Raw genomic sequence first — 12,124 nt, 5'->3', positions numbered from 1 at the left:
ATGTGTCTGTATATTATTTTCAACAGGATGAGTTTGATGACACTGCCTTAGTTTGGAACAGCCATCTCATCAGGCCCTTAAAGAACATAAATGTCCCCAGTGGTCGGCCCAACGTGATCAGAATCAGAATCATCTTTATTTCCAAGTATGTAGAACACACAAGGAATTTGTTTCCGGTGGAACACGCTGAACTAGTATCATCATCAGAAAAATTGCAAAGAGGCACCATACAGTTCTACTTGGATTACTGTTTAAAGAGTTAATGACTTGGGGGAAGAAGCTGCTTATGTCTGCTGGATTTGGTGCGCATGGATCGGTAGCGCCTGCCTGAGGGGAGTAGCTGCAAAAGGTGGTGGGCAGGGTGCGGAAGGTCCGGTAGGATTTTCCGCGCCCTTGTTTGCATTCTTGCAGCGTGCATGTCCTTAAGAGTGGGTAGGGCGGTGCCAATGATTTTTTTCCCGCCGTCCTAACTGTCCGGTCAAGTTGGATTTTGTCCATTTTTGTGGCGGCCCCGAACCAAGCGGTGATAGAAGAACACAGGATGGATTTGATGACAGCCGTGTAGAAATGTTGTAGCACCTCCTGTGTTGCAGGCCACGCTTCTGAGAAAGTAATTCCTCTGATGGGCCTTTCTCAGGATGGAGTTGGTGTTGACCTCCCACTTCATGTCCTGGGAGACTGATTCCCAGGAACTTGAAGGTCTCGACGGTTGTTGTATACTTTACCTGAACTTTATGGGACAAGGAACTTACTTCTGTGAACTTGTAATTGCACTTCAGAGAGGCCCGTAGCGCAACTTAAGTTTGAAGAATTATGTTTTCAGGGGTCATTGACATTAACTTTTGCTCAAATATTTTTGCTTTCCGAATACCAATCATACTGGACTTGTATTTATATTACATTATTTTATATTCAAATGTGGAGGACACTGATTCGCTGTGGCGACCCCTGAAAGGAAAAGCCAAAAAGAAAAGAAGATATTCATGTACACGTGAATTACAGTACTCAAAGCAATCACCGTATCCGGTATGTTTTGCTTGGTGTTTGGGTGGAACCATTTTATGGCTCCTCAACTGGTGTTAGATGCAACATTTATGATGAAACCAGCCATTTCTTCCAACCGCTTGTGCATATTTTTTTATTGTCATTTCACTTTAAACGGATAATTGGAACACATTTTGTGACTAATAATGTATAGCCATCACAATTATGTATTCTTTGTCTTTGCTGTTTCTCTTACGGTATAAGGAAAACAGTTGATCTCCGATATAAAATGTTCGTTTGAAAAAGCATTCTTGATGTCAATAAACATACTTTCTTGGTCGCTGACTTTACCGACAAATACCAAGGACAACCGACACCTTTGGACAAGTTGCGTCCATAATTTGTAAAATGACTTCAAAGGACTTGTACTGAGCGCATTTGACAAAGATTCCACCGCATAGAGGTCTCTATTTGACCTTTTAAGACTCGCGCTGCATATTCATGAAGTCTTGCTTTCGAGTTGGTGACGATGCCCGAAGTGACGTCACATTCGGAAGGCCCCTGATCAAGAAAGCGACACACAATGCATTTTGGGTACTTTGTTCCGTCTGAAAACACCGTGTTGATGGCGAAATTAGAAGGAAAATTACATAAATAACGCAATGGTGAATCGTTGTGTGTCGCAGCCAATTGCTGTAAAACGCATAAAGAAGGTGTAAGTTGACACAAATTCCCAGCGGACAAATCAGCCCATTTCCAACGGAGCAGAGCAGTCGAGCACCAGCGAAGGCGAACGAGGAAGCTAAGCAGAGCTAGCGATTCGCCGCTTGGATAGCGGAAGTTTGATGCATGTTTACTCATTTAGTCACGCTGCATGCAAACTGTGAGCACACCTAGTGAAAGAGAGCAATCGCCATGTTAGTGGAGCAAACTGATCGGACAAACATCCACTTTCTACCGTGTCATTTTTTACTCTGGAGCGCTGTCGGAGCTATCTCTCTCGTCTGAATAGCTGATGTTTGTGTAAAATTGCAATATTATTTGCTACTTGTGCTACCTTCGGAGCTGTCCAACCTTTTGTAATGATGTTCATCTATTCTTGAAAATCGCTTGAAGAGTATATCTGCAACCAAATCCATTTCTTCTCATCCTTCAGCCATTGTGGTTTGACAAAACCATGTGATTGGCTAGTAACTAGCCAATCGTGCGACGAGCCAACTTTTGCGACAACTCTGACGTTGCCAGCGCCTTTGAACAGGCCTTGAGTTGTCAACTCGAACTCTGATTGGTTAAAGCAACGGTTTCATCGCAAGTGATTTTTACGCTCAAGGCCTGCCAAACTGATGGTGAAGGCATCCAGGTCGATTTCTGACCCCGGTCACAAATTATGGTGGAACTTTGATTGGTTAAATGCTTAAATACCCCACCAGTATCATATGCGCATTCATCGAAGCCTTCTTTCAATGACTATGCCCACTAATTGCAGACTAGACTGAGGGGTGGATCCACAGAAGCCCTGAGACTGACTCGCCGAAGCCGTCAGCTTTGATCCAACCCAGTTTAGGAACCACTGCTCGAGAGTAAACACACGTCATACACATACTTTGAGAAGACACCCTTGGATTTGAAGGCTCTCTAATCCCTGAACAAGATTTGCAACCGTTTGTCTAAATACCTACACATTTCTTCTCTCCCAATCCCAAATGGTTCCTCGGCTGCGGTTTTGCAACAATTCGCATGTGATGGTTGGATGTTCACGAACAATAACATGTTGCTTTTAACAGAGATTGCATCAAACGGACTTGTGAATCTTCTTCTTTTCCTTTGGGCTTTTCCCTTCAAGGGGTCGCCCCAGCATATAAGTGTCCTCCATCTTTAGAGGTTTGTTACAGACTTGTGAATAGTGTGCTTATAAAAACGGAGTGCACATATTGCACAGTACCAAAGAATCAAAGTCTGGGCAACAGCAGTTATTTATTACCCTCACAACAATTGAAAATGTGTAAGCAGTGACCGGAGAGATCAGTAGCAATATGTTTAAGGCTGGTGCTAAATAAATCCACGTTGACTGAAATACCTACAGTTGTTTTTGATCATCTAACACCAATCAATGGGCGGCCCGGTAATATAGTGGTGAGCACGCCGGCTTCACAGTGCAGAGGTCACCGGTTCGTGTCCCGTTCCGGCCTCCTTGTGCATGTTGCATGTTCTCCGGGGCCCGTGTGGGTTTTCTCCGGGTCCTGCAGATTCCTCCCACATTTGAAAAACATGCCTGGCAGGCAGACTGCACATTCCCAATTGTCCCTCGGTGTGCGAGTGACTGGTTGTTTGTCTTTGTGTGCCCTGCGATTGGCTGGCAACCAATTCAGGGCGTCCCCAGCCTAGTGCCCGAAGATGGCTGGGATAGGCTCCAGCACCCCCGTGACCCTAATGAGGAACCCTAAGCGGTATGAAAAATGGATGGTTAACACCAATCATCGACCCTTTTAAAAATCTATTTTTTTGAACAAACAAGAATATCTTTTTTTCTTTATTACCAAAACATCTGATGACACATTTGGAGATGCCACCTGATTTGGTCGAGCGAGAGGGTTTCCGCTTTCAACACAGAGGTTGAATTCACATGACAATTTGATTCACAGGTTTGTAACCATTTTACATCACATTGCAATAAAAACATAGCACAAGAGACCCAGAAGAGTGCCCTGGGAGAGTACAACATCATTTGGAACAGTGCCTTGAGATGACCAGACGCATCCACGGCAATGCAGAAATGAAGGGAGTGTTGTCAGAGGCGACGGTCTTGTGATGAGCCCCAAGGCTTCTATCATTCACAACCCCCAAAATGTATTTCGGAGTAGACATCGCTGTAATGTTTTTTGTTTTTTTTTGGCAATTCAAACATGTTAAGTTTGCCTGTACCACCTCTCATTTTGCCAGTGGAACACTGTCACCGCTTTGAGCGCTAGTGGTTTGACAAATCACATTGTATGCGTGAAAGGAATCCAAACATACTCCTCGTGTAACAAAATCAACTATGCAGCTCTTTAAGACCTTTGGCCGATGCAATCCCGAGTTTCCATGTCTATCATATCTTTGGTATCCAGTAATGGTGTGTGTCTGCTATGAAAAAACCTTCGAGCGATCCCATTTCTCGGTTGATGTTCCAATAATTGTCTCACACCTTCCTTCCTGGCACCCGTGTCACCTCATGTCACACATCATGGCACTCCTGTCATCTGTTACAGGATTGTGTCAAATCTGTTGTTGCATCAGGTTGTTGCAGAGATGTCACTGTTGGATTGGAAGTTAAATGATAGATTAAAATGCGGAATACCATAGCAATGTGCAACGAAAGAATGTAAGAATAGTTAATATCTTGATCTTGGGTGGGATCGGGGCGCACCTCCTCATCGGGCGATGACGGTGACGTCTGATGTCACAGTTCCAGAATGGCTTATTTACACTTCTTGTCTTTACGTCTGTGCCGTACAGGAGTGGTCCATCGATGAGAAGGTTTCTTCAGCCGTCATCTGTACAAATTTTTAAATTAGCTGACTTAAAGAACCCCCTCAGATTCAATCTTAGATGTAGACAGAGCCGGTTAATTCCTAAATGCTTGAAGCAAGCACCCCTGGAACCCGGATACTTAGCCCATAAAATGCAACAAAATTATACTAGGAAAATACTCAATTTGCGAATTAGGAGACTTAACATAGAGATAAAAAACAAACAGTCACAAATAGAAACTTATTATCAGCGATTACAAACTAAACTTACCCACAAAATCTATCAGGAAGTGTGTGAATGTACTAAATCCGGTTATATGAGGCACCACAGCAAAACCAAAGAGAGGGTAAATTTCTAAAATTACTTTTACTGAAACAATCCCAGCTACTGGTAAACACGCAAAAAAATTAGGAGTGAGCAGATTTCAAGGGAGAATTGGATCAAAAATTTGTCAGACAGAGATCTCTCAGAGACAGAAAAGGCGGTACTAACCAAAGGTTTAAATTTCTCAGTGACGCCTAAAACTATACCTACAATAGATAACAGCTACTGAATCGGCTATTAAAAATAGAAAACTTTCGTATGCAGAGGCATCTTGATCTACGCATTAAAATATCAGCCCTTCTCAGTAGTGCCAAACTACCTCCGTCCAACATAACATTAGAAGAGAGAAAGGCGTTAACTACTCTACAAAAAGACCAAAATATTACTATTTTGCCAGCAGACAAGGGCAGATGCACAGTGCTGCTCAACACATTGGATTATGAAGACAAAATAAATAGGTTAATCAGTGATTCTAACACTTATGAGCAACTAAAAAGGGACCCTTCCAATAGATACAAGAAAGAAATGATAGACTGTCTCCAAAAGTTAGAGAAAGGAAAACATATAGAGAAACAGATGTATTTTAGATTATACCCGGGATCATTTGGCTGGATTTTTACCACTCACGAGGAACGGAAAAACATTCATATTAATGGTGAGTCTTTTGTCCTTTGGGCTTTTCCTTCCCTTGACGGGGTCGCCACAGCAAATCAGTGTCCTCCATCTTGAGAGGTTTGATCCGCATGTTTGTTTTGGCCAAGCTTTTACGTCGGATGCCCTTCCTGACACAACACTCTGTATTTATCCGGGCTTGGGACCGGCACAAGAAGACATACGTATGTCCCTTTGTGGCTACAGAACAAGCAACTCGCTCAGTAAAAGGCTCCCAAAGACAAAATGGAGTATTGTCACAAACTTATTTGAAATAAGACATTCCGATGGATTTTTACCAATCATGAGGAACGGAAAACCTTTCATATTAATGAGGAGTATTATCACAAAGTCATTTTAAATAACACATCCTGTGACTGAAAAGTGACGTGGAGAGTTTTGATAGGCGCTTATAAATGAAATGTACTATATTATTATTATTATTATTATTATTATTATTATTATTATTATTATTATTATTATTATTTGGTCAAAATCACGTGCGTGCGTTTGTGCGCGCGCGCGCTCGTGTGTGTCCACGTGTGTGCGTGTGGCTCTCACTGAAAAACATTTCAAGATATTTGACTTTGACGGCTCTCTTCGTCAAAAAGGTTCCCGAGCTCTGCGCTATCGCTATCTTTGCTCAGACATTTCCCCCGACTCAATATTGGATGTGAGCATGCGCACTGCATCGCCTCTATGGGACTGGGAGGACATTACGGAAAAAACGTAGCAGCGGCACCGCCACCGCCACCCCAAACCTTACTGCGAGCAAGAGCGATCGGCCCGCGACCATGACCGTGCCCGTGCCCGTGCCCGTGCCCAATGCGGTGCTCGAGGGCGGAACGAGCCCTTGACCGAGAGGCCTAAAGCGAGATCTGCGCCGCCGCCGGGAGGGGGAAATATACTATTTCTTCATATGGAAGCAGCATGCGGGAAATGGTTGGCGGTTGCTGCGTGTGTTCCGACGAGCGAGGCTGGGCTGAGAATCCGCTCGTTTACTGCGATGGACGCGGTTGCGACGTCGCCGTACATCAAGGTAACGTTAGCCGCCGTTAGCGTGGAAGGAGCGGACGGCCGAGGCGACGACGGGAGGCGGGCCGTCGAGCCGTCGCTGGATGGATGGAGCCTACGTGCATACTTGTGCGTGCGCGCCTGTTCGCGTCTGTGGGTGGGTGGGTGGCTGGCTGCTCGCGTGCGTGCGTGCATGTTTGTTTGCCTACGCGTGTGTGTGTGTGTGTGTGTGTCCCGGGTGGTAATTGTTATCTCCTCACAACTCACAGAGCCAAGCAAGGTGAATGCTTGTGTGCGCGGGCGTGTGCATGACATTTCCCAGCCCTGTCGCGCACGACACATTTTCTAATTTTCAAATATTACCATCCGTACAGCATCACGCCACTCTCCCGAACCCCCGTGTCCACACGTTTCACTTCTTGGGTATTATGAAAACCTTTCTTTGAGTTCGAGACGATGTGCTATACATATACAGGTGTCGTAAAGTGTTGCAAAAACCGTACTTAGCCAGATACAAATGAGAATTGCGTGCCTCGCAGATCTGAGGTTTAATTTTGAAGTCATGGCTGCGTGCTTTTCTGCGTGCACTTCGGTTGGCTTCTTCATCCTAGAAACATGGCTAATTGAAGACTTAATTTAAAAACCAGATGGTTAAATTCAGATGAATGTCACCATTTTTTTACACACGAGTGGCAATTTGCTATTTAACTGGTTGAGGTGTCAGCGTTCTTGTTTATTATGTTTGTTAAAGTCATTCTAAGTGCCTTGCGTGCCGGGTCAGAGAGGACAGTCGTTTCATCTGTGCTGTATCAGAATCAGAAACCTTTATTCGTCCCACAATGGGGGAAATGTGTATGTCATGCATCTGAGCATACGTATTTGAGAATAAAGCTGACTTTGACAAATCTGGCCCGCCACATCATTTCATTCGGCCCGCGAAGGCAAATCAAACGTGTGAATTTCCACGGTCCTTGCTCAAGCCTGAAAGAAAATTTCCAATTGTCCCATGCGCGCCCCACAATCACAGTCATTATTTGGCTTCAAAATTGAAAACTAGTTATGCATTAATTTGCTGTGCGCTCTGTATGTAATATGTGGAAGGATTAAACATTCGAATGGTTTCATAACGGCCCCCGAGCGCAAATCGTAACTCCAGTGACCGACACCCTGGCATCTGGGACGTTAGTAAAGCATGTGGTTCTCTGGACAATTTGCCTGCACTTGTGAGGTTCCGTTGGCACTCTTTAATATCCGATGACAGATTTGACATCAGCTTCATATAAGGAGTGCCTTGAGATTGCAATTGTTGGAATATGAATGAAATGAATCAATCCCGTTTCTGTTTCAGCATGCTACGGCATCGTCCAGGTTCCCACTGGCCCGTGGTTCTGTCGTAAATGTGAATCACAGGAGAGAGCAGCGAGAGTGGTTAGCGTACCAACGCACGACATATGAACGGTTTCATTTGTCATGCTGCGATCGCAGTAACTGAACTAAAGTGGGATTATTTTGTGTGTGTGTCCTTCGATAGAGGTGCGAGTTGTGCCCCCACAAAGATGGCGCTCTCAAGAGGACAGACGGCGGAGGTAAATGTATATGAGACTCGCTTGAAACTTTGTCTCTGGCCTTTTTTTGCCTTACCAAAGTCAAATTTCGAGAAGAAAACCAACGTTTTCATGCTCCAAATCTTCTGTGGTTGTCACCATTAGGTTGGGCTCATGTTGTTTGTGCTCTCTACATACCTGAGGTGCAGTTTGCCAACGTCCTCACCATGGAACCCATCATGCTACAGTATGTTCCGCATGAGCGATACATGAAGGTATTGAAACATGTTGAAACAACAGTTGTGTTGAGTCCTGAAAACAAAGGGCCACCATTTTTAGTGCAGCCTTGTAGATATCTGCCATTTGAAAAAATACTGAAGACCGTTTGTTGAAATGATCTTTGTGAGCAACCCGGCTTCTCCTCAAATGCTTGGAAGGCAAGTTGATTTCAGAAAATAATGTGGCCGCAGTTTAGTTGATCCTAAACTCCCCTTAAAAAAAGGCACTGCTCCTCCTAAATCCAATATTGAGCTTTGCGACGGACCCTTCTCTCCAAAACTCTTAAAAGCAGACTGAGGAGTGTGTCCCTCCTGTCGTTGACAAGTTTAACCCTACAAATTCAGTAATTAACTCATTCATTGCCGGCTCAGATAAAATGGGTCTTTGCTTTACATAGCTGGCGATGGCAATAAATGAGCGCCAAAAATAGAAAAGTGGCGGTACCGCCCCAGTCTGCTTGACCCGGTTCGAACATGGACACAGGAGGTGCAGCTTCAGGCAGCCGGCGAAGAGTGATGACAAGAGAGCACGAGGATCGTTGTCTGGTAGTTTTAAGGCTTATTTAGTTGAAAATTATGTTTTATGGGGACCTGGGAACGGATTATTCTCATTTTAATGGTTTCCTGTGGGAAATAAATATATTATTATATATTAATTTGTATATATTATTATACCAATTAAGTTTGTACGCCAAGGTATCACTGATCTTTGCTCCCGAGCCTCTCTACCTCAGACTCCAGACACATAACACACAAAACCAGTGATGTGAAAAGACAGTTTGCAGGAAATCACAATGTTGGCAACTGTTGCGTTGCGTGCGTGCGTGCGCGTGTTTAATAGCGAGTAAAGGAATTAAAAGCAAAGTGCCTATCTCCATTCAGACTAGCCCATTCGAGCATTGCACTTTCCATAAAAATCAATGCCGATGCTGACTGACACTGGCTCTGTGTTTGAATGTAAATCTGCACAAAGGAGCGTTGGAGGCCTAGTTTCCTCTTAGTGTGTCAGCTCAAGTAAATTGCAGGCAGGTTTCTCCTGTCTGCCTCATTCTTCCACACGTGTGTATTCTGCATTCCTCAACAGCATTACGGATGGATGGTGACAACTTGAGCAAGCACTCTTCCTTTTACAGGGCTGGTGTGGCAATAATAAGAATACATTTCATTTATAAGCGCCTTTCAAAACTCTCAAGGACACTTTGCTGTCACGGGATCAGTTTTTCTGTCGGTGAGCAGCAGCAGCCAGACAATGTCTGCATCCTTCTTCTTTCGTTTCAACGTCGCTGTCCTCTGAGGGGAACATGACTCCCTCCCCCTTTACACAGACCGTTCAAGGGGGGAATACCAAACCATTTTTTAAGCCTCCCCACTTTTGTACTAAACACAAGCAGGGACAAAATGTGTGTGTGGGGGGGGGGGAGTCATAAAGCGACACTGGAAGTATTCAAAGCACTGAATCAACGGCGTAATGATGTGGTGACAATCTCACTGAATCTCTAATGCGTAAAAAAGGGGTCTTGCTGGCTCAAGCAGGACTGAGGCACAAAGGCGACAACAGAGGCACGGGCTAAAAGGTAAAGAGCCTGCCATTCCTTTGTTCTGCACCTGTTTCTCGGCCTCATTCGCGCGACCCACTCACTTCAGGCAACACAGAGTGGGAAGGCCACCAACTAAACCCAGAAAGAACACATATCTTCAAGATACGTAGCCTAGCATTTCAGATTTGGATCACTGCTACCTCATCTCTTATGCTTTGCACCACCACGTGTGCTCTATTGACGAGCATTTGTCACCGGAAGAGGCCTTTTGGTTTCTGTTTGACCTAATGATAGAGAATAGATAGAATAGAAGGTATCAAGTTTCATGCTGTTGTGTGCTTAGTTAGGTGAACACAAGGCCCACAATGAAAGCACAGAAGAACTGGCATCAATCTGAGGTGAACAAACGCAGCCCGTTAAACTGTCATCCTCATGCGGGAGATCTGGCCTTGGACAGAATTTAGGACTTGGTAGGTAACTCATTCACAGGAAGGGCTCAGTAGCCAGGTTACAAATCAATCAGTTCATGGAAAGACAGCCCGCTAATATGTATATATTCTCTTGGTTTATGGGTGGTGGTGTTTGTAACGTGGCTGTTTTACTAATATACCACTTCAATTTGCATATACTCTCAGTAAATAGCTTGGCAGAGATTGGGCGTCCGTCGTCATGAATGGCTGCATCCCCTGCCGGCAGTAAAAGACAATCTTCCTGTGTTCACATGTCCGAATAAACATCTCTGACACCTAACCCTTTTAGCAGTGGTGCGATACATGCAATAAAAAGTGTTCCTGCCGTCCTAAAAGGTCTTACTAGTCGGCTCTCCATACCATCCTTTGCCTAGACATGTTACATCTGTGAGGACCACGGCAGAGAGAGCAAGGCAGCATGCGGCGCGTGCATGGCCTGCAACAGACAGGGCTGCAGACAAGCTTTTCATGTCACCTGGTAGGTGGTCAGGAGCATGCATGTGCTCTACGTGCCGTTCCAAAAATGTTGTTTCATTTAAATAAAAATACAAATAGTTTGACACTGCTACTTGAACTAGTCGGTCACAAGACGTAGTCAATATTTTCTTGGCAAAAGGGGGTTGATTCAAAAACACTCTTTATCGTCAGGCAAATATCCCATCCATATTTCAAGCAATTTCACAAGTAGTATATATTTTTCCGCGGTGGATTTTTCCAAAAAAAGCCAAGCAAAAAAAACTCATGTTATCAACTTCTCTGAAATCCTTCAAAGCGTGAGTAGATTCTTGACCAACGTGTCATGCGAGTTGCAGATTTACTATTAAGTTAATCTCTTGTCAATGGATGTTCCGGGGCAATGCATGTATGTTATGGTGTGGATTGAAACGTAACTGCCTGTCTCTTCACATTTGTGCCCGACTGGATATTGCCGTTAGCGCTCAGATGGCAGGCCTGCTGTGTGAGGAGGAAGGCCCTGAAGCTGACAATGTCAAATATTGTGGCTACTGCAAGCATCACTACAATAAAATGGTAGGAGATCCGGCCTTTATAACTACGTACCTCCTTACTGTGTACACCAGTGCTGTATAGTTTTTCATTCCAATACAAACACTGCACAATAAATATGTATTACAGTAGAGTAAAGTTTTTGGGTGAATATATATATGAAAAACAAATGGGGCTGTATCAAATGTCTCAATTTCCAGAATGTTTCCTTATTTCCAGCAGAAGAAACGCCGTTCCAGTGAAAACGCAAACAGTGCCTTCAGTCATTCCCGGGATCGCTCTTCCTCCACATCACAAGACAAACACCACTACCACCGCCAGAGGAAGGTAAAGGCGTCACACGTGTATTCATTTGACATCCAAATTAAATTGTTTTAACACGTTTTGTTGATGATTGTTGCAAGTGAGAAGTGGCGCTTGTCGCCTCCGACTACATCGACCACCATTTCCTTAGGTGGTTATTTTCATGGTCGGGGCATTGTTCATGTATTCATTTTGGGTGCCTTGTCTTTCTCTCAAAACTGCCCGATTTCCCGCTGCTCCTGCAGGCTGTCGACCTACCTACCTATCTGAGACATACAATGATACTTCGACTTACAAACGCTTTAGCTAACAAACCTTTCGCCTTACAAACATTAAATTTGCCACAATCTAATCTTGGCATACGAACGAGTTATCGGGAAGCGCACGGAGCGCCACAATGAGTGAGTGCTATGTCGTTCGCGAACGAGCCGGTTCTTGGAGCTGGATCTCTGAAGTGAACGAAGAGAGCTCCTAACAAGGAGCTGGAAATGGCAGCCGACCTC

At 44.4% G+C, this 12,124-nt stretch overlaps 1 protein-coding gene across 12 annotated transcripts in view; it reads left to right on the top strand.

Annotated features, from left to right (window-relative positions):
- The first annotated feature begins 5,934 nt into the window (after positions 1-5,934).
- Positions 5,935-12,124, top strand: part of LOC148892006 (protein AF-17-like) — a 29,308-nt gene continuing 23,118 nt past the window's right edge. For 8 of the 12 annotated variants that reach the window (XR_016116286.1, XM_089006649.1, XM_089006646.1 and 5 more), the window contains exons 1-7: positions 5,935-6,508; positions 7,832-7,911; positions 8,015-8,069; positions 8,193-8,302; positions 10,688-10,791; positions 11,249-11,342; positions 11,538-11,645. Coding sequence is in view for 11 of the 12 variants with exons in the window: in XM_089006649.1 (XP_088862775.1) it covers positions 6,400-6,508; positions 7,832-7,911; positions 8,015-8,069; positions 8,193-8,302; positions 10,688-10,791; positions 11,249-11,342; positions 11,538-11,645 (660 nt within the window). In the remaining variant the exon portion in view is untranslated. Of the gene's footprint in view, positions 6,613-6,684; positions 7,912-8,014; positions 8,070-8,192; positions 8,303-10,687; positions 10,792-11,248; positions 11,343-11,537; positions 11,646-12,124 lie in introns of those variants that run through there. The other 4 variants (XM_089006650.1, XM_089006645.1, XM_089006648.1 and 1 more) reach the window with 3 other exon arrangements.

The sequence above is a fragment of the Hippocampus bargibanti genome, linkage group LG10, assembly GCF_051943395.1.
Source record: "Hippocampus bargibanti isolate YZ-2025 linkage group LG10, ASM5194339v1, whole genome shotgun sequence".
In the NCBI taxonomy this organism is placed as follows: Eukaryota; Metazoa; Chordata; class Actinopteri; order Syngnathiformes; family Syngnathidae; genus Hippocampus; species Hippocampus bargibanti.
The sequence above is the reverse complement of the archived record's forward strand: the minus strand, read 5'-3'. Positions and strand labels throughout refer to the sequence as shown.